The 23,076-nt window shown below is 40.1% G+C and overlaps 1 protein-coding gene across 7 annotated transcripts in view; it reads left to right on the plus strand.

Annotated features, from left to right (window-relative positions):
• The window catches only part of IL1RAPL2 (interleukin 1 receptor accessory protein like 2), a 331,298-nt gene that overhangs the window by 188,362 nt on the left and 119,860 nt on the right, over positions 1-23,076 (plus strand). For all 7 annotated transcript variants that reach the window (XM_064712525.1, XM_064712527.1, XM_064712526.1 and 4 more), the window contains one exon: positions 417-570. In XM_064712525.1, the coding sequence (XP_064568595.1) occupies positions 417-570 (154 nt within the window). The remainder of the gene's footprint in view (positions 1-416; positions 571-23,076) is intronic.

Consider the following 23,076-nt stretch of genomic DNA (forward strand, 5'->3'; position numbering starts at 1 on the left):
CTGGCCTGGGACTATGTATAAACTTTGCCTTCAGGCTAACTCTTAACAGATGTTGCCCTTACTCCTTTCAAATAGAGATATATTTTAATGGTCCATCCTAAAGGAGAGGTCTTGGCAGTTGTTATGAAGAAAAAGAAGATACTTAACCATTGCTTAAGGGCACCATGTATTAAACACAGCCCATGTGATACAATAGGAATAACTGAACCATAAAAACATTTCTGTTTAATTTCAGTCTTCAAATTAATTCCAGTTTCAGATCTCTCTGCTTTCTGAAATTATATTTGAATTTTAATTGCAAAATATATCTAGGTGGTTGTTTCCTTATGTATAATGCTGAAAATATGATCACACAACACATACCTGTCTTATGTTGTACAAGCCAGGTAATTTTGTCACTGGATTTTTTTTTGCAGGAATGTGAGCCAAAAATGTGGAGAAGTGTTGTAATTCAGAAGGGAAATACTCTCTTAATTCAAGAGGTCCAGGAAGAAGATGGAGGAAATTATACCTGTGAACTAAAGTTTGAAGGCAAGCTTATACGAAGGACGGTTGAATTGAAGGTTACTGGTAAGAATCTTTTTTCTATGCCAATAGGAAAAAAATTAAAGCTTTAAAATAATAAGAAAAAATGGTACTCATATGTTGGTGAAATCTGTCAGTGAATCTGTTTGATAGAAATAAGTCCAAAGCAAATCCCAGTAGCTGAGCAGTTCCAGACTCAGGGAAATTTATATCAAGATCTTCTAAAATTCCACAGAAGAGTACTTTTACCTTTTGCTTTGTACAAAACCTGGAAATGCTCAATATTTTTAAGTTTTCCTTTAATTTATGATGATCAACTGTTCTAGTCTAAGGATTATCTTTAGTCAAGAGGATGGCACAACCTATTCCAAGAAGGAAGTTGGCAATATTGGACTGTCAAAACAAAGTAACCTGCTTGTCAGGAGGTCATACACTCTATGGTTCTGACTGTATGGAGTATTTACTAGACAACAGTATTTTTCTGTCTATTTTTACCAGGTATCAAAAATGAACAGCTAAAATAAGTATTGTCTACTGATATATTCTTGTTCCCTTTTCATCTCATTGTACAGTATGGCATCTATAATTATTACTTTGCCTTCTGTGTCTGTGGAACTTTGCAAGTACCTGAAAACAGTTGAGGTTTTCTTCAGCCTTTCACACAAAACCATATAAACAAATGGTTAGGTATCTTCCCCACATACTGATTAAAACAGGGCCCTACTCAAAGCAGTGACTGGTAGAATTCCTCTTATATCAAATGGAACTATTCCATATGATGTTTCTAATACATACTTGAAAAAAAGTCTTCCCTTTATTTTGAGTGGAATCTGATTTTTTATTCTTGTCATTATTTTTCATTTTCACTGAGTTCTTTTCCCTGTGTGCCCTATGTCATGTGACCCTTTATTGTCCATTTTTGGTCATGGACAGAGCTCTAAAGTACTGATTTGACCTACCTGATTCTAGACCTGAGATATGGAAGAATATATAATGCAAGAAGATATAATGCCTGCTTTGTGGGTGGTTGCTACCCTAAGTAGCATGCTGGTCTTCAACCAGAATGTGAACTAAGTTTGACAAAGTGAAAATGAGATGCATTTAACTCAATTCCTCATGATGGGTATTTTATGCTCTCCCTCTCATCATGACCTTGCTAGAAGTCATGTGTTCCCTTCATTATTTAAACACTATGGTGTATTTATACTTCACAATTTAAGGAATTTGTCCTAAACTAAATATAGAATTTATTGCAGTTATTTCTCTTACTAAAAAGTTTATTACCAAATTATTTAAAATATAAGTATGAAATATGTCAGTGTTCTCCATTTTGCAAAATGCTTGAGAAAATTTTTCTTCTTTTAATTTGGTGTGAATTCACATTGCATTAAACTTTGTTTAGTTTATAAATGCACATATGTTTGTAAACACCTTTTCCAGATGGGAATGTTTGGGAGACAAATCTGATGTTATGTGTTTGCTTATTGAATCTCTCTAGATATCTGAAAGAGGCTAGTAAGTTTATGTAAATAAAAACCTAAAAATGAGGATCAGAGCTACAAATGACAGCTTGAATGAGCCAGTTTGTTTCTCCTGGATTTTTTTTTGTTTTGTTTCAATTGGTGAATTTTACATGTTACTGTAAGTTTAGATCTTTGTGGGGGAGAGGTCAAAGAAAACTTATACAACAAACAGCAAAGGATTGCTTGTGTTGTGTGGCTGTCCTGAGGTCAGATCCCAGGCTGGGAGCAGGTACATGACATCCTCAGGGACTTGGCTGAATAAATGTTGTGGTCCTTCAGGACTCATCTCAGTATATCCAGGTCTTTCTTGAATTGGAATTTGTGTTGCACTGGGCCCTATTTTTCATCTGTCTGAAAATGGATTCTCATCAAAATATTGTACCAGAGAAAGCTAGAGGGAGAATCAGAGCTCTGACTTCTGAACCTGCTGGTCTTTAAAATCACTGTTAGCAAATACTGCTGAAGGCTGGGGTAGAATTGTCTCTGCTAGTGTGCAGCACAGATGTGGAGAAAAGGATCATGCCTGCTGTTTTCTTCTGAAGGAGCTTTGTGATGCTGTTTCTATTACTGGTACTTATTGCTATGTCTGAATTGGCATTTATTGGCAAGTGTCTGAGTTCCTCTAACAAAGATTTTGAACAGAAAGACACTGTTGGGCACTGCTAGCAGCCATGGTAACCTGAAATTGTTATTGAAGAGTTATTCTGAAAGTGAAATGGGTAACTCCATGTCTCCCTTGAACAAGGAGAGATGCACTGCCATGGAGAGAGGGAAGCTGGCTTAGATTCCCTGTAGTTTTTCAGGCATTTGCTGAAGTACACAGTACAAAGTGCACCAGTTAGGTGGATGAAGTTATTTATCTCTTGGTTGTAAGACAAGGATCTTTTCTTCTTTGAAGTCACATCAAATATGGTACGTGAGGTTTTTAATCCTTTGTGCAGGTTGTGGTAGTTATGTAAGTAGCAATATGAAATATTTGCTGTTTGTAGCTAAATGCAGAATGGGCATCTAAACAGTGAAACTTGAAATCAGAATAAATGCAGTGCTGTCATAACAGAAGCTACATCAAAAGCTTTAGGAAAATTTCAAGGTGCAAGAGCCAGAAGCACCATTTTAACTTGTTGTTGGTAAAACTAATCAGAGTAGTTAATGAGATCCCAGCCAAATGCAGCAGTTCTGCTCAAGATGTGATCCCACAAGCCAGGCTGATCAAGTTCACAGCAGACAAGAGAGCAGCTGTGGGCCGAGGGCAGCATGTCTGCCTGTTTGATATTTATATCAGTGTTGCCTAAGGATTTATTTGAAGTAGAGGCTTTCAATTGGGACACAACCCTGCTCTTATTATTTCTCCAGCAAAGTCCAGTGATGTCATTAGAGCTATTAGAAGGTGTTCCCTTAATTTCCTGTGACAAAGTCTCAGCACAGTTGTCTTAGTGGCTGTGCCTGTGGCAGGGAGCTGCAAGGACAGTGTGCTTTCCTTGGATCCTGTCTTGCCTTCTGGCCTTTGCAGGCCCAACTGGAAGATCTCAGTGGGCCAGTTAGAGGTGGGAGGAGAGTTCCTCCTCCCTTTTTTCTGTGACTAAGTCACGATATGAGCAAGTGTGAAATAATTTGTAACAAAAAATCTCAGCAGTCTTAGATGGAAACTGAAAGCTCTCAGTGTGTGATGCCTGGCCAGGGGAAGGCACACAGAGAGACCTGAGTGGTACTGGGAGGTGAGCAGAGCAGAAAGCCAACAGGTCAGATGGCATTTGCAGGAAGGGGCAGCTGGACACAGGGATGGCAGTGTCATTTTCTGGCTGCAGTGGGCAGTGAACAGCTGGGAGGGATTCAGTTGATAAAGGACTTCAGAGGCTGCAGCTCTTCAGGGTTCTGAGGGAAAGGCTTGCAGCCTAGAATATATTTGAAAAATATTTTGACAGAAAGTATTTATAGGGAAAAAATCCTGAGCTACAATACAGCACTAATGAGCAGTGCCTAAATCTTGGTGTTTGGGTGCATTTAACAATAATAGATTGTCAACAAACCAGCTTTTTCATCACTAGTTCTTCATGGGTTTGTTATATTATGCAGACAGATGTGAAACAAGTCTTGTCAGCCTTTTTTGCTGAAGAAACATGACAACAGTGTTATCTCTTAGCAAATAACATATAACCCTTCAGTCTATGTAAAAAAAATATATTGATACCATTTCACTTTGCTTCTTGGTAGTTTTAGAGTTACAAATAAGTGAGATTAGAAACTGTGATCTAGGGTTCTAAAGTGTAAAAATGTAACAGAAACTAAGTTTTTAATTAGATAATAAGTTAGAGTGCACCCATTTAGAAGAAACCTGAATGCACTAATATAAAGTTACAGATAATCTACATTATTAGAATTTATTAAAATTGCAGTTATTCAGGAATATCAACAATCAAAAGCATTTTAATGAGCATTGTAAATGCCAACATTCATTAAACAGTTATATTATTCAGATTAAAAGAAAAAAAACCTCAGACTTAGAATGCAGTGTTGGTTTTGAAAGACAATTTCTGCATCTTCCTGTTTTCCCCAGCCCTAACAACAAGTTTACTCTGTCTTGATGCACAGCAATTTTTCAATAGCTTTGAGAGTGAAAAGGTGCCATTGTGAAAAACACCTGCTGTGTTTATCTGCTCCTTCAGCACTCTTTTTGCTTTGGAACACTGGTCTGTAAAGGCACAGGCTGAGAAGAAAATGCAAGGAGACATATCTTGGAGCTTTGGGAAAAGGCGATGCCTCTGAGAAGTGAGCAAGACCTGCTCTCACAGCGTGGCCTAGATGCCCCTGGCAGATGAGGCTGTTTGCAGGGATGTGTTTCTTCAGGGATAGCTGTGCTAGAGGAAGAAATTGCCTTGTTCTTTCTGCTGCCTGTGGAAAGAGGTGATTTGTGAGCTTGTACTGGTGAATTATTTTCAAGTATGACAGCAGAAGGTGGCCATCTGACCAACTTCATAAACTGCTGGTGATGGATTGGAGTGACATGCAGGAGTTACTGGACCACTCTGTCCAGGAGCTCTGTCCTCCAAGTTTCCTTCATCCTCTACTCTGGCATATTCTTCACAGGCTGCTAAAATGCCTGGCTGTTCCTAAAAGTCATTTGCGCAGCAATATCTGTTTTGACCATCGTAAATGACAAATTATTCCACATGGCTACTTGAGTTGAATGATTCTGCCTGAATTCACTCTTTGGTCATAGTTTTTCAATTAAATTATTTCAAGTCTCATTACATCTCTCACTTTTCAAATTACACCTGCTTCTGTTGTTAGATTTTGTTTGTGGGTTTGGAACCCCTTTATTGGCAAAAGTAATTGATGGTTGGTTCCACGGAGAAAGCCATGGAGGAAGCCATGTTGTGGCAGTTTTGTGTTCTCCTTGGGATGCCTTTTGCAGCTGCAGTGTGCCTGGATCTCTGGGCTTTGTGGTTTTTGGAGCCCTAACCCTAGGCAGTAAAAGCAGCCTTGGGCTAAGGCTGGCTCCAAGGAGAAAGCTGTGGAGGAAGCTATGGTTTTTTTAATTGAAGTTTTGCAGGATATTTCTTGTGAAATTTCAAAATTTTCCCCAAATGCAAGCTCTGGTTCCTGTCAGCACTCAATATCTCAGCTAATCCTGTAGATCTGGGAGTTGCTTGAAGTGCAGTGGTGCTTTATTGTTGATTTTGGCCAGCAGCTCTAATGAGGGCTGTTAGCTTCCCTCTCCCTTATTTGTTTGTATTTTCAAGCATGGGTCAGAGAGTCTGTTGTCTCAAATAAAGCAGAAAACATTTCAAGGAAAGCCTAAAGCAGCCTGTGAATTTTCCTGATGAAGCAGCCTGAAAAGCACTCCAAGGTAAAACATGGTGACGTGTGGATGGTGGTGGCTGCTCTGGCCTTCAGGGTTTGCTGCTTCTCACTCCCTTGCATCACCACTGCTGGTGGGCATGGGAAGTGTTTGCTGTACTTGGAGCTGTCTCCCTTTTTCTGGAAGCAGATGCTCCTTCTTGAGAGCTCTATTTGTTTAGCTCCACATCTCCAAAAGAAAAATTCCCCCTGTTTAGTGTTCACCAGAATTCTAAAGCGATATTGAAGCTGTCGGCAGCTGTAGGGACATGCTTTTTATTCTTGCCCTCCTCTCCTGACTTGGCAGCTTTGGCCTTTATTTGCCTGCTGTGAACAACGTTCAGCTCACTCCCAGTGCTTGGCAGTCCTCGTCACTTCTGACGTACGGCCTGGGATGCCTGTCCCCTGTTGCATCCCATGCAAGTGTTCCAACCAGAGCTCCCCTTTGGCAGGAAATGTGCTGTTTTCAGCTGAAAGCCCAACTTTTGCTCCCTGTAACTTCTTGGGGAGCTGCTGGAGTACAGGCAGGGAACACTGGAATATTGGCACTTCCTATTTTAGAACTGTTTTTGTTCTTAACAGGCAATTTAATCCGTAAGTCGGAACTCCCTCCTATACTTTGTAATACAGAGAGCAAATCCCTGTGCAGAAAGCTCCTGGAGCAAGGGGGTGATGGATGCTTGCACCCTGTTTCCTTGGCTGATACGGGGTTGGACCTCCCAGCTTGGCTTGGAGAATGAAGGGAGAAGGGGGCTCACACTGTGGCTCTCCTGGCACCTGCCTATATGCCATGGTGGCTTTGGGTATCACTACCCAAATAGGGTCACAAAGAAAGATACAATGATTAACCAGCCAAGGCTGCTGAGCTCAAAATAAAGTGTGCATTTTCATATTTTCCTCAAATGAAACATAAGCAGCAAAGAGGGATAAAAACTGGTGAGATTTTCAGTTTCTTTTTTAGTTCATGGTGTTAGTGCATTCCATTAACTAATGAACTGCATTTATAGTGGTAGATGCAGAAAGGCCTTCCTGCCTCTAAGAAAACATTTTTTTTCATAATAGAACTTTTACCAATATTTGGGCCCAGAAGAGAATAAATTAAAAGAATCTGGAGAAACCAGTTATTTAGGGGAAGAAATTTACAAAACAATGGACAAAGAGAAAAGCAGCTTGCTTGTGACTGCAGTCCTAACAACTGTGAAAATCAGATACTTGTTAATTTGGAAATGAAATCTTAAAATGAACAAGTTAAATCTGCATAAGTTTTTTACTTCTGGGAGGGAGATGGCAGATGGTTTGGGAACAGAAAATCCTTCCTGTTCACTTCTAATATTGACACATCATATCTCAAGTGACATTTACTTGCTCATATAAATTACACCTTTCCATAGCAAGACTTCATCTCTTTGCAATATCTTGACACAATCAGGGAATCACTTTTTCATTAAATGCAAGGGACAGCAAAAACCTGCCCAAATTAAGGTTTTATTGAGAGTCCCAAGGTTTAAAAGATCTGTGGTAGGAGATACTGTTCTTAGCATTTCCTCTGCTGCACTTTCTTATAAATGATGCATTGCATCTTTTATTATTTTTATTTTCTAAAGGAAACCTTCCTTTCTATGAGAGACAGCAAGGCAGAAATGGGTTAAGTGCTGACAAATACAGTACTTAAAGACCAGGAAATGAATTTCACAGCTGGGTTCTCAAACCATTGCCAAAATAACTATCTATTTAAAGCTACATATAGGAAGTGCCAACAATTAGAGTTTTCTTTTGATATATTTTATGTGATTTGTATTAATTTTTACCAAGGTCTTTGTTTTGTAAATATTAGCTTTCTGTAATACAGTAAAGTATTTATCTTAAAACTTTAATTTCAATTCTGATTTGTTGCATGTCTGGCATCCTATTAACTCCTCTAGATAGCTAAGCATGTTTCTGTGGTCAAAGCAGACTTAATTGCCACTGATTTCTGCAGTGACTTTAGTTTTTCCAACTACCTCAGGCAAAGCCTAGTATGATCCATCAAGAGAAATGTGTTCATTTGCTTTTGACCCCATTTGGGAAATGGAGCAATTTCTCTGCCTTTTTCAGAGTATTTCTTGTTCAACCATGCAAAAACCCTGTTATAAATCTGCAGCAACTTCTGTGTCTGCAAAGAGTCCACAGGAATTCAGTCCAGAGCATGGTATCAGTACAGTGAGGGTGCCCATTCAGCTGGAAGAAGTGTCAGTCCTGTTCTGTCTTTTAACATCTTTTTTTCACCTGCCACCCAGCAAGGTCCTGATAAATTGGACCAACTCTTCTGGTTTCAGGAGCGCCTCATCAGAGTCTGTAAGCTCAGGATCTGGACAGTGTCTAAGGGATGCCTGTGCCCATTGGTGGTCGCTGTGTGAACTGTGTCACTGTTAAAGTGACAACAAAATGCATCCAAAAGGATAAAAGCTCCTTCATTTGCAGTTCCTCAAGTGACCCAGATTGATGACTTTTCCATCCACTAGAGTGACCTGTTAATACAGGGCTAATGAAATATGAGTTTGGAAGATAAACATTAAGTATTACCTCCATATCTCCTGGAGAAACTGCAAGTTCTAAGGGCAGTGAGAAATGTAGCAATATGCTGCAGTCTATGAATTATATATAGTGTCAGTACTCTTGGCGCTTTACTTACAGCTCCACAGCCTGCCTTCCTGGCTCATGAACATGCAGAGTAATTAGAATGGCAAATAGCATTAGTTTTTATTGACCTATGTTGCCCCCTAGTTCTCTGTCATGTTCTTGAACATCATGTTTTTTTTCCTTCCACCTTAAACCTGAAGTTTGCAGTTAATAACATTGATTATTTGGTATTGTCTAATTTATTGATGTGGGCAGCCAAGGCTTCCACGCATGTTATGGGTTGCTCATTTCTCCAATGACCTGTCTTTGTGCACAGCAACTGTAGCTCACTGAATCACTGGCTATATACTGTAAATGTCAGAAATGATCTCCCACTTTAAAAACTGCTGCTCAGTCCAGGAGCTGCTGAGCCCCATTCTCTAAATGTATTGTGCTTTCAATAGTGGAGGTGACTTAGTATAAATGATAGGATTGTGGAGGTTTTGCCAACAACCGTGAGGTAAAAGCGCACACACTGAAAGAAACTTGTATGTTTTCATTTTCTGTGTTAGAGTAAGTTTCCTTCATCATGAAAATGTAGGCTGGATGCTCTTTCTTCTTTATTAATAATAGATAGGCAGATAGATGCACAGGCACAAAATAACATTGCCCCTGAAACCATTTTGCTAATGGTAAAATAGATACACATGAGTGAGCAGATTGCCTTGTCCGCTGAAAATGCAGCTTTCCCACCCAGAGAAACTGCAAATTTTGCTTATATATTGTCTCATAAGAGAAGCTTGAGAACCAGAAGCAATGACTGTCTCGTTCCTTTGAAATGACTGGAGAAATTTTAATAGGTGAAAAGCTCTGCTATAACTTGAGCTGGAGATCAGGATAATATTTCCACAGCACAACGTTAATGCCTTTCAAAACTGGTTTGTCCTGCCTGGCACTTGTAGCTGTGTATCTGAGATGAAAAGTTCTGCCGTGGAAGGAATAGTGCTCACTACTGAATTGTCAGCATTATTTCTTGGTGCACTGATGTGATCCTCAAAGGTGCCTTATTCAAGTACCTGTTTGGCCTGACCCTGTTTAACTTATGAGATCTGACAGTAGTAGTATTGCTTCAGGCTCTGATGTTGCTCTTATGAAGTTCACCAGAAGACTGGAGCTAATAACTTACCAATGTTTGCTCTGTGCCTTGCAATTTTTAAGTTGAAAGGACATACAAGAATATGCTGGATGTGTTAAGTACCTTGTTTGTCTTTGATATCATGGGGCAGCATGGAAAATATGTTCTTAATTTTCATCAGCACCGACCAAGCTATTTTTTGTCTTTGATATCATTGATTGACCTTTTCAAAGCAAGAGAAAAATAAGCATTCAACTGAATTTGTATTTAGGTGTTTATTACTCCAGTCTATTTCAAAGAGCTGGGTAACTACTCTGTTACATTAGACTTACATGTACTGACTTATTTACTGTGTGTATTGAGTGGTTTTCGCAATGCAAGCATGTTTCAGTAAGTAAAATCAATTTGCAGCCAATGGGAATGCAACAGTAAGTGATTTAACTTTTCATCTTTTTCTTCAGCTTGAAATGAAAAGCTCTCCAAGGTTTTTTTTATGTCAAGCCCTCTAGGCTGAAGTACTCTGAGAAAGTGCAGGAAATATAAAGTGCAAATTGCAAACCAAAATGATTCCACAGTAAAATTAATAAACAATATAGTCATAAATTTCTAAGGCAGCTTTGGGTTCTTATCTGTTCTTATACTGTTTTTTTCTGGTATAGCCCAGCAATGGACCTAAAGGCCTGTTTCTCCTCAGAAAGGGCAGTCTGGTCTGTGCAGTCTCTGATTTTATTTTATCTTGGCTGGAGCGGGTTCTCCTGTGTGGGTACCTGTCTGCCAGGAACTGGTCTGAGATAATTTCATAATCGATTAAGATGATAAAGGGGCTTTGGTTATATGGAAGGAAGCTAGATCCAAGCACCAGATGGTTTTTCATCTTTATGCAGTGCTTGTCGCATCAGCAATCCAGTTGTAGATAGTTGAGATGCCCATCCTGGGCCAGGAGTGGATACAGCTTCTGGCAGGGAAGCAACCAATTTGCCCTAAGCTGTGTATGCCCATAGAGCTTCTCTGAATACATTGCCATGCTGCTTTTTCTTCCTTAATGCGAGATGAAATGCACCTGGAACAAGACCCTGCCAAGGCTATGACAGCTCTGTAACCTCTGTATTTAGGCAGATGTTTTTAAAGGGAGTATTATCTAAATATTGGTACATGTGGCTGTGCAGTAAAGCAATCTGATTTGGAGATGCCATTTGTGCTTCTCTTGGGATGTGGACATGTTGCAGAAGTACAGGCTATTTAATTTGTAAATGAAATAAGAGGGGTGTACACAGTGGGTCTTTCAGCATGGTGTGCATGCCAGTGTGAGAGGGATGGATCTCAGAATTAGAGTGAGAAGGATTGGAGGGAGAGAGAGGAAGACCTTTGTTACTTGGTTTTCTGATATAAAAGTCTGTTTGAAACTGGTGAAAGACCTAACCAGAATATCAGGCTGATGAAGAAATGTGACTTTTCAGAAAAAACACGAGTTTTGTCAGAGAGGAATGTTAGCATTTGCCCCCTTAAGAAATTCTTTTGCCCCTTCATAGTAAGAATTCCATTCTGGGAGAAACTGCAGCTTTTCTGTGTTGTTCTCCAGAGGGAGAGAATTCACTGCTTTTCTAGCTTGAGTACTTTTTCTGTCACTTGACAAAGAAGTTGCCCTAAAGCTTTGGGCAGCGCAGCACTCAGAGGAAATACTGTGATCACAGACTGCTGCTGAAAGAAGAGAAGATGGTGAAGAGGTCAGTCTGGAAATGTGGAGTCCTCAGGGGTTAGAACTGTGGCTCCTACACCTCCTAGCAGTGGCAAAGCCTGTTAAGTTCTCACCTTTAACAAGTTTCATACATCTCACACAAAGAAATGTTTCATTGTTCACTCATATACTGAAGTTAATTCACTTGGGACTGTTTGTCTTAAACAAACTTATCCATGAGAAAGTTCTCTTCCATGTTCCTATACAGGACTGTTCAAGTTCCTGTAGATCATGGCCTCATAACTGAAACAGTAGGCTAAAGCACAGAAATACTTCCAACAATTCCCTCAAGGAAAGTTTTCATTGCCTTCATTCCAGAAAAGCAGAGTAAAGGAAACTGAGCATACCTCTAATGTACATGTTGAATCATTCTATTTGTGGGGGGAAATGCCTCTCTTTTGGGTTTTATTTTTAATGTCTGCTTTTTTTTTTTCACCTTCCAAAAATGAATAATTCTATTCCCCACTATCCACTTTCTGGCACTGCAATGGAAATTGTGCATTTCATAAGCAAATACTGAGATTTATTTTGGCTGGAGCTCATGATGTGGGGGAGAGGTTAATGGGACACATCATACTCTGAAGATAAGAAGAGTGAGTTATATATATTAGTTTAATGTAGAAGATGTGGACTGGAAAGAAAGTTGGTTCCTTTCCATTAAGTTGTGGGAGGGTCAGAGAAACAGCTTTGAGCACCTCCAAAGTCTCTGGCTATCTGCCACCAGATCTATATTCCCTGTTCAGCCCAGACCTCATTTTAATATTTAAAATGGTACTTACTTTCTTTTTCTAACCCTCAAAAGGGCTTTAATTCTTTCCCTCATTCTGTCAGTGCTCAAGCTGCTACAGCTGTTGCTGTCACATTTAATAAGGGCTTTGCAGAGTTTAAATATTGTCTTGTTCACCAGCTTTTCTTTGGTGCGAGAGAAGAGCTTTGTTGTTAAGTTTGGGTGCTTCTCACTGACACAGCTGCTGACAGGGGGTGTCAGCTGAAGGTGACAGGAACTTGTCACTTGCCCTGGTAGTCAGGGGAAGCTCCCTGTGGTGCCTGACACCACAATGCAGCCATGGATGGAGGTGCTGCAGACACACCCCATCCAGCATCAGCCCTCGCTGATTCTCCCCAGGACTGTGGTGTTTGGAAATGGATGTCTTTCAAAAATTAACATAAAACTGACCACACTGCAGTTCCTGACCTATAGTTGCACCATTACACTGACTTTGTGGTTGCATATTTCTCATTTGAACATCACCAGTAATCCTGTGGTCCTTTCTATGCAGTGAACATGTAACTTTCCTTTGCTCAGTTGTAGACGAGGTGGGAAAACAAGGCAGCAATGTGGACAGGAGCTTGACATTTCAAAATGTCAGAAGGAGGAGGAATTGAGACTAAAACTTGATGTCCTCATGCCTACAGTAACTTAGCTGCTTATTGAAATATTCTTCTCTCTAGTCTTGAGTTCTGTACGTGTCAATTCAGCTGTTTACTGGGGCTGTTTAGTCAAAGGTCAAGAAAAACTTGGAACATCAGGTCCCAGTCTGCAGTGTCTGCTAGGTACCCTCCTGTGTACATTATATCTCTCCCTATTCTCCTTCCCCCCAAGTCCTCCATCTCTCTGCACAGCCAGGCTAGATATGTACATTCATTCTCAATGTTAAACTGCATTTTAAAAGCCCATTTCCTTCCTGAAGCTATTCATCTTCTCTCTGGACCTTTGATGAAATCCTCTTCCTTTGATTCTGAATCATTCTCATGTTTTCAGTATGACAAAGAGTGATTTTATTTTTTTTATCCCTAACACTGCAAAAAGACCAACCTCTCTTGTTAGGTTTTCTTTTGAAGTATCCAGGGTGAAAAGAGCTGAGCTGTGGGATAGAAAAGTATTGCTAAGACATGACATTTTAAAAAATTGATAATAAAGTCTAGGTTAAAAAACAAGTTACTGGGCAATGCATATATTTTCATCTGAACATTACAGGCTGTTGTTTTGTTTAAATTTTCTGGGTGATGAAGGAAAATAGATAAGTGCTCATTTTGGTAAAAATACTACACTTCAAGAATATTATCAATTATATTTGGATGCCTCATGGCATGTTTCTATCTTTTAAATAGGATTGATTTTGGCTTAGTATGCTTTTACTGCTCTGATTCTGCCTTAATTCACAGACATTTGCATTTCTCTGCTTTCCCTGTTGGTGACATTCTTGGTGAGTAACAGCTTGCTGGGTTTACATTATGAAAATAAGAATAGGAAATGAAACTGCAGATCCTTATCTTCAAGTAAAAATGCCTAAATTAGAGGAAATCTTTCTGTTGTTCTTGTGTTTACTAAATATAAGGACGTAGTCAAATCCCAGAGGCTGACGTGAGAAACAGCTGCAAGTGTGGAAAGTGGCAGTTAAAATTCCCAAATCCATGGCATAGCCATGGCTGTTAACCCAGAACAAAGGGAACTTAAACCCAGAGATTGTTTCCATCTTTTGTTTCTCTGTCATTCTAGTGCTTGACTGTCTGGCTGAGAACTTATAACCAGGCTGTGCTGTGCCATCATGGAGATAAAAAGAGAGAGTGTCTAAAGAACGGGTGCAATCTGTGACCCAGCACCAATAGTCCAAATCAGTCCAAAAACCTGATAGAGATACAGAGGGAGGCAGCTAAAACAGGTGCCTAAAAGAATCCAGAGTGTCAACCAGCTCAAACCAGCAGTAGAAGTGAAAGATGCAGTGCTGCTTTGTACTGACCTTTATGTTTAATTCTCAGCTGGTTATTATGGAGGTGAGTTTAAGAAGTTACTCCTGTTGATTTAGATTCAGCCTGCGCTTTTCATGCGTGCCAAGGACCTTGCCACTGGAGAGGGCATTGCAAGATAACTCAAGTAACAGGAGCAGTTGTCCTCCTCTCATATGAAGCCCTGGTGCACCAATAAATATTTAAAATCATAATTTAAAGGGTTTATCATAAACCCTTTAATAGCAGGAGCAATTTTGAAGTATTAAATGCTATTTTCCTTTTAGCCATAGCAAGGAGGGGGGAGATGAGTCACTGGGAAGCGTGTGGCTGCAGTTCCGTGTGTGAAGCTCATTTATCAGAGTAACAAATGTGGTGCTGCTGTGGTGGGGTTGTTGTCATGGGTGCTGTACATCACTCCTGCAGGCAAGGTGCACATGTAATATAAAGCAGTGGAGGAATGTAGCTCTGTTCCATCTCTGTCAGACGGTGTGATGACTATCCCAAGGGACAAGATAGATGCCACCACACTGCATCCTTGAAGCACAGTCTGCTGGGCTGGCTGGCACAGTTCCCTTGTCCCAGAGGCTTTGGTTTTGCATTTCTGACCTTCATAAAAGACCATCTAAACAGATATTTTCCTTGCAACAAAAATGGCAACAGCAACAGCAAAATCAACTCTGGTCTCTGTTCACACCTGGGAAATTTTAGCCTGAAAGGGAAAGATTTTTAAGTCACTGACTTGGCATGAAAGGGGCAACCTTGTAGTGTATGTGTAAGTACAGCTGTGACTACTGTAACAAGGGCTAATGTGTGCCAAGAAAACCTCAGAGTGACAAAACATAATGTGAGAAGTGTAAGTGGCAGAAAAGTAACCGGGTGAGGAAATAGCATAAGACTTACAAGAAATTCATTGCAGCATGAAACTGAAATTAGGGTATTTGCCAGCTTCCTGAGGTGAAGGTGACTGTGCTCTAGACAGCCAACATCAGGAGGATAATCCAGGATACAAAAGCAAATGTGTTAATCTGGTTTCATCATTCTCAGTCTCTTTGAGCTGTATCAGTTAGGTGGATGTGCCACTGAAGGGACAAACATCTGAAATGAACAGTCTGGTTCTGTTGATGTTAATCAGAGGAACCTGTGCTGCCCTCAGTAGGGTTCCACCAGAGGGCAGGTGAGTATTTGGTCTGTGGCAGCCATAGGTGCCAGTGCTGGAGAAAAGCTGTTCACATGCATCGGCCAAAGGGTTAGAAAAGTAAGAATTGAGGTGAGCTGGCAAGAAAAACCTTCCATTTTCATGGAACAGAGTCGATTTTTGGTGGGTGTTAAATTCCCTTTGCCATGGAGAGCAAGCTTTTCAAGCCATTCTTTGTCCTCAGCTAAAGAGAAACATATGCAGTTCCAGCTGTGGAAATTATCATGCAGTAAACAAGTCTCAAATGACTTTGCTACTTCATTTTGTAGTTATAATTTTGGAAGCATATCACAGCAAAGGCCTTCATCCAGGGCTAAATTCGAATCAAGTTTTGTGTTTTGAAATTGAAGTCTGTTCTGAAATCCCCAACCATTTTAAAATAAATGCCCCTGAAGAATTTAGCAGAAAAAAGAAAAATAAAAATTTTATGTTAAGCAGTTCATTCAAAAGATAACAAAGAATAGGGATGAAACAGTTGTTTCTTAACTACAAAACACTCTGTTCACTTAGGTTATGGATTATCTTCTCTGAAGAAAGATGTGAAGACACTAAAATAAAAGTAGATGTAGGAATGCATTTATACCAGGAGCAGGCATGCACACCCATCTTGCTGTGCATTGTTAAAATGGTACCACATACATGAGCTTACTCAGAGATCTTCATTCTCTGCTTGTGTAGACAAATGCTTTGGATCTGCTTGAGCCTTCCAGTGTCAGCTCTGACTCTGCAGTTCCTTTCTCAAGAATGTCAGGAGGTACTCATGGGCTTTAACTGATTTCTGTGGGAACATGGTAAAGCATGAACTTACTGCCCATCCCTGACCAATTGTCTGCTGCATTCAGCAAAACAAGCATATGTTTTATTCTGCTGGAAGTGGAGAAGGTTTAAGCACGATGTTTAACGGCAACCTCAAGTCTTGGGCAGAAGAAAAATGGAGTTTCAGAGGAGGGTACATGTGCAAACTTGTGCAGGGTTCTTCTGTCTCGCAGGGCTGCCTGTGGTCACCTCCAGCAGTACATGTCAGAGCACAGCTTTTCCAGCTGTCACAGCACCACAGCTACAACTGCTGCTGTAAAACATCCAGTCCTTTTCCCTTATGCCCTCTAATCCAAAACACTTGAAAGTGTACAAGAAACTTAAGCTGAATCAATACCTAATGAATAAGGAAGCTTTTCTTACAGAGCTCTTGATAGAAATGAGTGTTTGGCTCTTCTGTTGAACAAAGTGTACTTGTGCAGCAGCTTCATCTCTAAATGGCATTTTTAGCTGCAGTTACTAGAAACATAAATGGCAAAACCCCATGCTCTGTTGTGAAGACCATTTTGAAAATAAAACTTGTCTTGTGCTCGTGTAATAGTGATAATAAAAAAGCTGTTCAGAAAGTGCTACTACTTGCATTAGGCCTGTCTTCATCTTGTTAAAATAAATGTATTTATTAAGTATGCATATCTTTATCTCTTATGTAATGAGAAGAACAGAGGCGTATCACAGATCTGCAGTGTCTTTTGTGCTCTACAAATTCGATGCGACAGTCACCAGACAAAAAGTGATTTATTCTGTGTCTTGTAATGGGTGGAATAATTAGCAGTGATGGCATCCATCACTTCTACAACATGCTTATCTCAGAACTTTATTGATTCAAGAGAAAAGCAGGAACAGAACAATAAAAGTCAGTTCTGTACTGGGTCCTTTAACTTGGTGTGCCTGATTTGTACACCTGATAAATAGATCTCTACAGCCTGAACGAAGTGTCACTTAGTAATGTGGACACAGTCTGGCTTCAGTTTGTCAGAAATTAATTCAGCAAGGCTGAAAACAAGAGAAAAATAAGCACCACAACTGTCCATGACAGACACTTTATTCACTGGGAGCATAAATAGCTAAAGACTTTGGAAAAGTTTCCTGTCATTGTAAAGCATGTGATCTTGGATCTGAAGGAGGAGATGGTATCTTAACAAAATAGTACATGATTAAATCCTTGCTCAGTTCTGGTGTAGCTTCTGATTTACAACACCTGTTGTCTCCTCCAAAAGTTCAAGTTTTTAAAGTGAGACTGATTGGGAATCTGAATCCATGCACTTCTCTTTCATTTTCCTGGCACAGACAGGCATTTAGCTGCTTGCCATTAAACAGCATGGAAGTGGCAATTCAGTGCAGCAGTATCCTCTGACAATTTGGAAGCAAATGTTATGTTGTATTAGATATGGGGCATGCCTTAGTGTAACCCACACTCCTGTGCATCTTCCTGCAGCTTTTTGCTTGTTTTCTGCCATCAATAGTCTTCTGTTAAAAAGTGAAGTTTATTCATTGGTTTTGAAAAGTAGGGAAGCAATAATTAAGTACAAGATATGGAGCAAATTGCTCAGAAAACAGCTGTAGAAATCAAAGTCAGTGGGATTATTCTGTTTCTCTGCATTGGAAGTAAAAGTCAACACCACATTGGAAGTATTGGAAATGTCTGGGAAGGATAAGGTACAAGATCTGTGAGTAGCCTAAGTGCATTAAATTGGCTGGCTAACAATAATTTCAAGGTTAAAAGATGCAAGGAGATAATTTTCTGGCTATAAATAATATTTTTAATTGTGCAAAGTAAGGTTTGGATCTTTGGCTTCCTCACCTGAGACAGTTCCCTTAATACTGATGTCTTCTTCAGCACTGTTTGATGCTTCGTCATTTGGTGTGAGGTGAAGAAGGGAAGAGTTGGTTATCATGAGTAAACCACATCAGATCCACAGATTTTTAATGTTTTCCACAAGAAGATCTCAGATTAAGGATGGGGCAGTTAGACACTTGCTCGCTAGGAAAGTAAAAGTAATTTTCAGGAGTACCTGTGAGAGCTCAGAGGAGGAAGTGGGTTTATCTCCAAAGCCCACCACCAGTTCTATCCAAATAATGCACTCAGAGGAGGAAGAGGTAATGGTGCAGGTCACCTAGAAACCATTACATATTTTTTGATGTGAACCAGTACTGGAGAACTGAGCCTGAAAAATCACAGTACCTGCTTGCATAGGAAGGAACACAAGGAAAATATTTTGTTCACTCCTATTAAAATTGTACAATTGCTTGTATGATTTAAGAGTTACTTCCATTATAATCCAAGCAGAACAAAAATTCTTTTCAAACAAGAATCTTTCTGGCTGCTATAAGTCAAGTCACATTCAGATGAAGGAGGAAGAAAATTTTTAGTTCTGTTGTCCTTGAAAAACAATGGTCTTTAATTAAGGATTGATATTTTTATGAAATACAAAACAGCTTAATAAAATATCAGACTCTTCTATTGATCATTGTAATTCAAAGCACTCAGAATTCTGGCATTAGTGCAGAAAGAATTGTAATATAAATAAGTACATAATGTCTGTCACTGCTCTGGTGCCATGTTGGTTGTATTCTTAGACCACAGGCTGCTTTCTGTGAATCTGCTGACTGCTAAATAATTGTGTCTTTTGCTGAGTTCCTGTAACAGCAGACACATAATCATCCTTTCCAAATAATTATGTAAGATTCTAGTTGATCTGAAGAGAGTCATATAGCTTTTTAGCCTATAATTAGCATACATATTTTTCAGCTTTGCTCTTTCAGATAGATATACTAGCAGTTGTATTTGTGTATTTTACTACACTTTTCTCAGCCAGAAGTCTACGTTCTAAACTCTTCTGAAAGCTGTGAAGGTTTTACAGACTTGGTGCTGGAAAGCAGAGCCTAAACCCTAATAATTTTGTGCAAGAACCAGAAGGGAAGGTAGGATCCCAGTACTGCACCTACCTGGATTTTCTTTCAATAACTTAAGGGAAAAAAAAAAAAAAAAAGAATGTGAACATTCCCTTAGGGTGCAAGTGCCTCTGGTTTTAGTGGACTTAACTGTTTGTGAGTTACTGAGGTGCTTCTGGTCAGTGGATTAGAACAGGTGGAAGCCAAACTGGCACAGAAAGAGTCATTGCTCCCTACCAGTGGTTGACCCAGCATTAAAAAAATACATCTGGTTGCAAGTAGCATCACTACTTAGCATGGCTGCTGTCTGGCTGCATGGAGATCTGAAGCTGCCAAAAATTAAACCTTCAGGGTTTCAGCTCTGCTGCTCACTCTATTCAACTTATGGCTTTGAACAAGTTATCTAATTCAAAGTGTGTCCTTTCACCTCCCAGCAAAATCTCAAGCACACCTCCTACATAGCATGCCACACACAGAATGTAGGATACCCAGTGAATCCATGCTTCCAATATTCTGTAGGTAGAAGGACAGAACTCAAAATAATAGTTGTTATCTACTGGGGCAGGAACTCTGAATTCTTCCTGCACTTAGCTTTGGCTAAAAATTTTCACATTTGGATATGCCATCATGTAATCTCAGAGGGTGTTTTAGCTGGGAATGTGGAGCTGATTGTAAAAAAGTCCATGCCCCAGCAAATAATTCTTATTTCATTGGTAATATGCCAGCAGGACAGCATTCCAGTAGCTTAGATTCATGCCAGTACTAAAAAATGGAAGCTGGGGAAGAACAGCAGCTGTGTACTGCTGTACAGTGTTACAGTGTTTGTCCTGAATCCAAACACTTTTAAGACTAGTCATACAAAATTCAGGTCTGTCCTGCAATCAGAGAAATGTTTATGGATTCAGAAGTGTTAAATCAGTCATCCAGGCTGTGAGGAGGATTGGTGCAGAATTTCCAGTTCTGGCATGTCCCTTTGGGTTCAGAACTGAATGATACCTTGTTGCAAAACACCTGATCCCAGGCTGCCCCAGGTTCTCAGGTGGTAACACAAAACCCAGGACTGTGCACAGTGATAAATAACAGCAAGGAGTCAATTCATCATGTTGTCTGTGATATTTGTACTCTTGTAAAATATCTCTAATCATGTAGTACCATATTAGCTATTTTTTTTCACAGAGAATAAAAATACCTGGATGAGAACCATATGATTGAACCATATATTCAGAAGTTAGTCCCCACAGCAGGAGCAAAAATTTGCTGGAGAGGCCTACTGGTGTTAAATCTCTCTGCAAAGTGACATCATTTTATTAGCAGACTAGATATGATGTTAAAAAATTATATCTATTATAGCCATCCCAGAGGCATTCATTCAGAAGAGAGTAATGGAGCACAGCTAACAAAAGAGATTTGTCCATTTGGACATACTGAAGGGCCTAGAGATAAGAAATAATTCTCACATAAGCAGTTCCTGAGTTAAAATATTAATTTATAGGAAATACTTTAAAAAGGTCTTCTGAGGAGATTTTACAAGGCTCAGGTTTCTCATTTTTGAAAGCTTTAGAGCTTACCTCACCTGGTAAGAATTTACAAATCCAATCCAAATCATTTGTGTGTTCACAATCACACTTTTAAGGCATAGTAACTTCCTGAGCAAGGAGTATGTTTTGGTCAGCACATAGCCATGCTGTGTTGTTGGGATTAGTTCAGGGGGCTCATTATTCTGGTAGTGTCAGTGGACAAACCTTTGCCTGGTGGAGGCTCGTTCACCTCCCCTGAATGGTGCAGTGGGGATGGATGGGCATCACTGCACAATCCTGCCTGCTTTGCTTACACCCTGAAAGCCCTTCCTGAGCAACTGGGTTGGAGGCAATTCTCTGACAGACTGAGTTGTTGCTAGAATTATTTAGAGACATAGGAAGCACTAAACCAATACAGTAACAACCCCCTTTTCTCTTTGGAGGAGCTCGGTTTCCCTGGTGCTGTGTGTCCCTCTCCACCCATGTCTCTCTCAGGGCTGTGCTTCCTCTAACTCCCCTTTTACATCCAACTTAGCAGCCAGATTTCAGCTTACCCGTGGATATGCATTTCCTGGGGTGTCTATACACATTTTCATAATAAATTTATAAGGTGCGCTATTGGGTACTTTGCTAACATGTGAATTTCTGACCTGTGCTGCTGCCTGCCTTTACTGTTACAGTTCTGCCAAAGAGCAATCAGCTTGTCCAGGGTGGTTAATTCTGTGCGTACCCTCCTGCCTGCTGCTCATGTAGCCATTACTCAGTAGGTACATAGAGAGTGCTACTTTGAGGGGTGGGGGAGAAGATGGGAGAATGATTTTGTTCTTGCAGCAGCTAGAAACACTGAAAACCATGAAGACTACCAAGCTTCTGCTGATCTCAGTTTTTAGTTATGTAGAGCTTGCCACTCCTCTAAATGAGTCAGAGATTACATATAGTCCAGCTACTAAACTCCCCTGGTCAGCAGTCTGCAGGAGAGGAGTGCATTGGTTTGCCCTTTATCTGCTTTTGTGATTATTTCTTGTTAACTTCAAGAAGTCTGGTTCAAACTAATGGAAAAGATATCAGGAATGCAGCAGCTGGGAGAAATTGCCCCTTTTGAAGGATTACTTTTATATTACAAGGTTTTTAGATGTCTGGAGACTTTTTAATGGAAGAGACAGTGTCAAAGCCCCATTTGCACCTGCTTGCTTCAGATTGGAGATTAAGAGTTCTTTTAAAACAGTTTTGAAAAATGGCATTAATAAGAAAATGCAAGGAAATTGGACTGTGTAAAAAGAATTCATTAGAGAGCTTGGGGACAGGTATTATAGCTGGCATCTCTCCTTATTTTCGTTTTGGGAGCATCTGATGTCAGTCTTGATTGCACAAGGTGAACCATCCCAAATTTCAGCAGTCTCCTGCACTTAGGGTTACTCTGGTAACAATTTCATTTTCAGGAATTAGGAATAGTTTCTCAGAGGTGTTCACTAAAATGAAAGGTTTCTCTTTGCTTTGGTGCAATTAAGAGGCCAGATCTCCTAGGCACACAAAGCACTCAATGAAGTCCAGTTTTTTCCTCTGCAGCTGATGAAAGTGGTGTTGCATTTGGTGAGACGTTCCCAAGTAATATCTGCTGTTTACTCAGTGTTATTTGCTATCATCTGGGCAGAGTGTACTTATCTCTCCAACCTGCAAGAAATATGAAATTTGCCTCTGGCTCTTTAGATTTTATATTAAGCTATTTTTCAGTCTTTAGTGAAGAAAAATCTTTTTCCTGCTGTTCTCTCCTTAGTGCTGGATGTGGCAGCTGTCTGGTCCTGCCGTCTCACAGCCTCACTTTCTGTCAGCACTTCTCTTACTGCTGTGAGATTTTTTTTGTTCCTCACCATGTAGCTCAAGCAGAGACTCCCAGCCAGTCCTAAAAGCCTGTCCACGAAATGCAACAAGTTGTTCTTGCCAGTGCCATGTGCTGTGTTTTGAGGTGAATCTGTCTGCTGATGGTGTGCACAGAGGTAATGTCTTCTGTCTGCTTCAAAGCATGGTATCAGAGGTTGTGCAGGACTAAACCCTAAGCCTGAATTTCTTGGAAATAAGACATGGAAGCCTTTTCTTCCTTTGTGGACAGGCTGGACTATTCTAACAGAGCAGGCCTGGAGGTGCGAGTGTTGCTGGCTGGAGCTGCTCACCAGAGCTACTCCTCATTAATAGTGTCAGGAATCTTCTTACCCACAGATGATTCTGTCTTCTTGTGGAAGCAGCTTGGGCTGCCTAGAGCAGTTTTAAAGTTTTCCTGTGGCTGGGAGTAGGGTGAGGAACAAGAGAAATATGGAATTAGAAGTGACAGCAGGTTTTGGCAGTAGCAGGAGAAAGCTTGCTTGCAAATCCCAGTAAGTGTGCTCCTAGTTTTGAAGTGAACATCATGAGAAAATCTCAGGCAGGGAGACTTCACACTGCCCCAGATATGAGGAGGCAAAGCAAAGAGAAAGAGGAGGGCATATTTTCTTTGTTGTCTTTAGGAGTGATCTCACACACTATCATCTACCCATGTTTTCTTTTTCCTGATTGTTTTCATCATTCTGGATTTTGTTTTG

Source organism: Zonotrichia leucophrys, chromosome 4A (assembly GCF_028769735.1).
Source record: "Zonotrichia leucophrys gambelii isolate GWCS_2022_RI chromosome 4A, RI_Zleu_2.0, whole genome shotgun sequence".
Taxonomy (NCBI): domain Eukaryota; kingdom Metazoa; phylum Chordata; class Aves; order Passeriformes; family Passerellidae; genus Zonotrichia; species Zonotrichia leucophrys.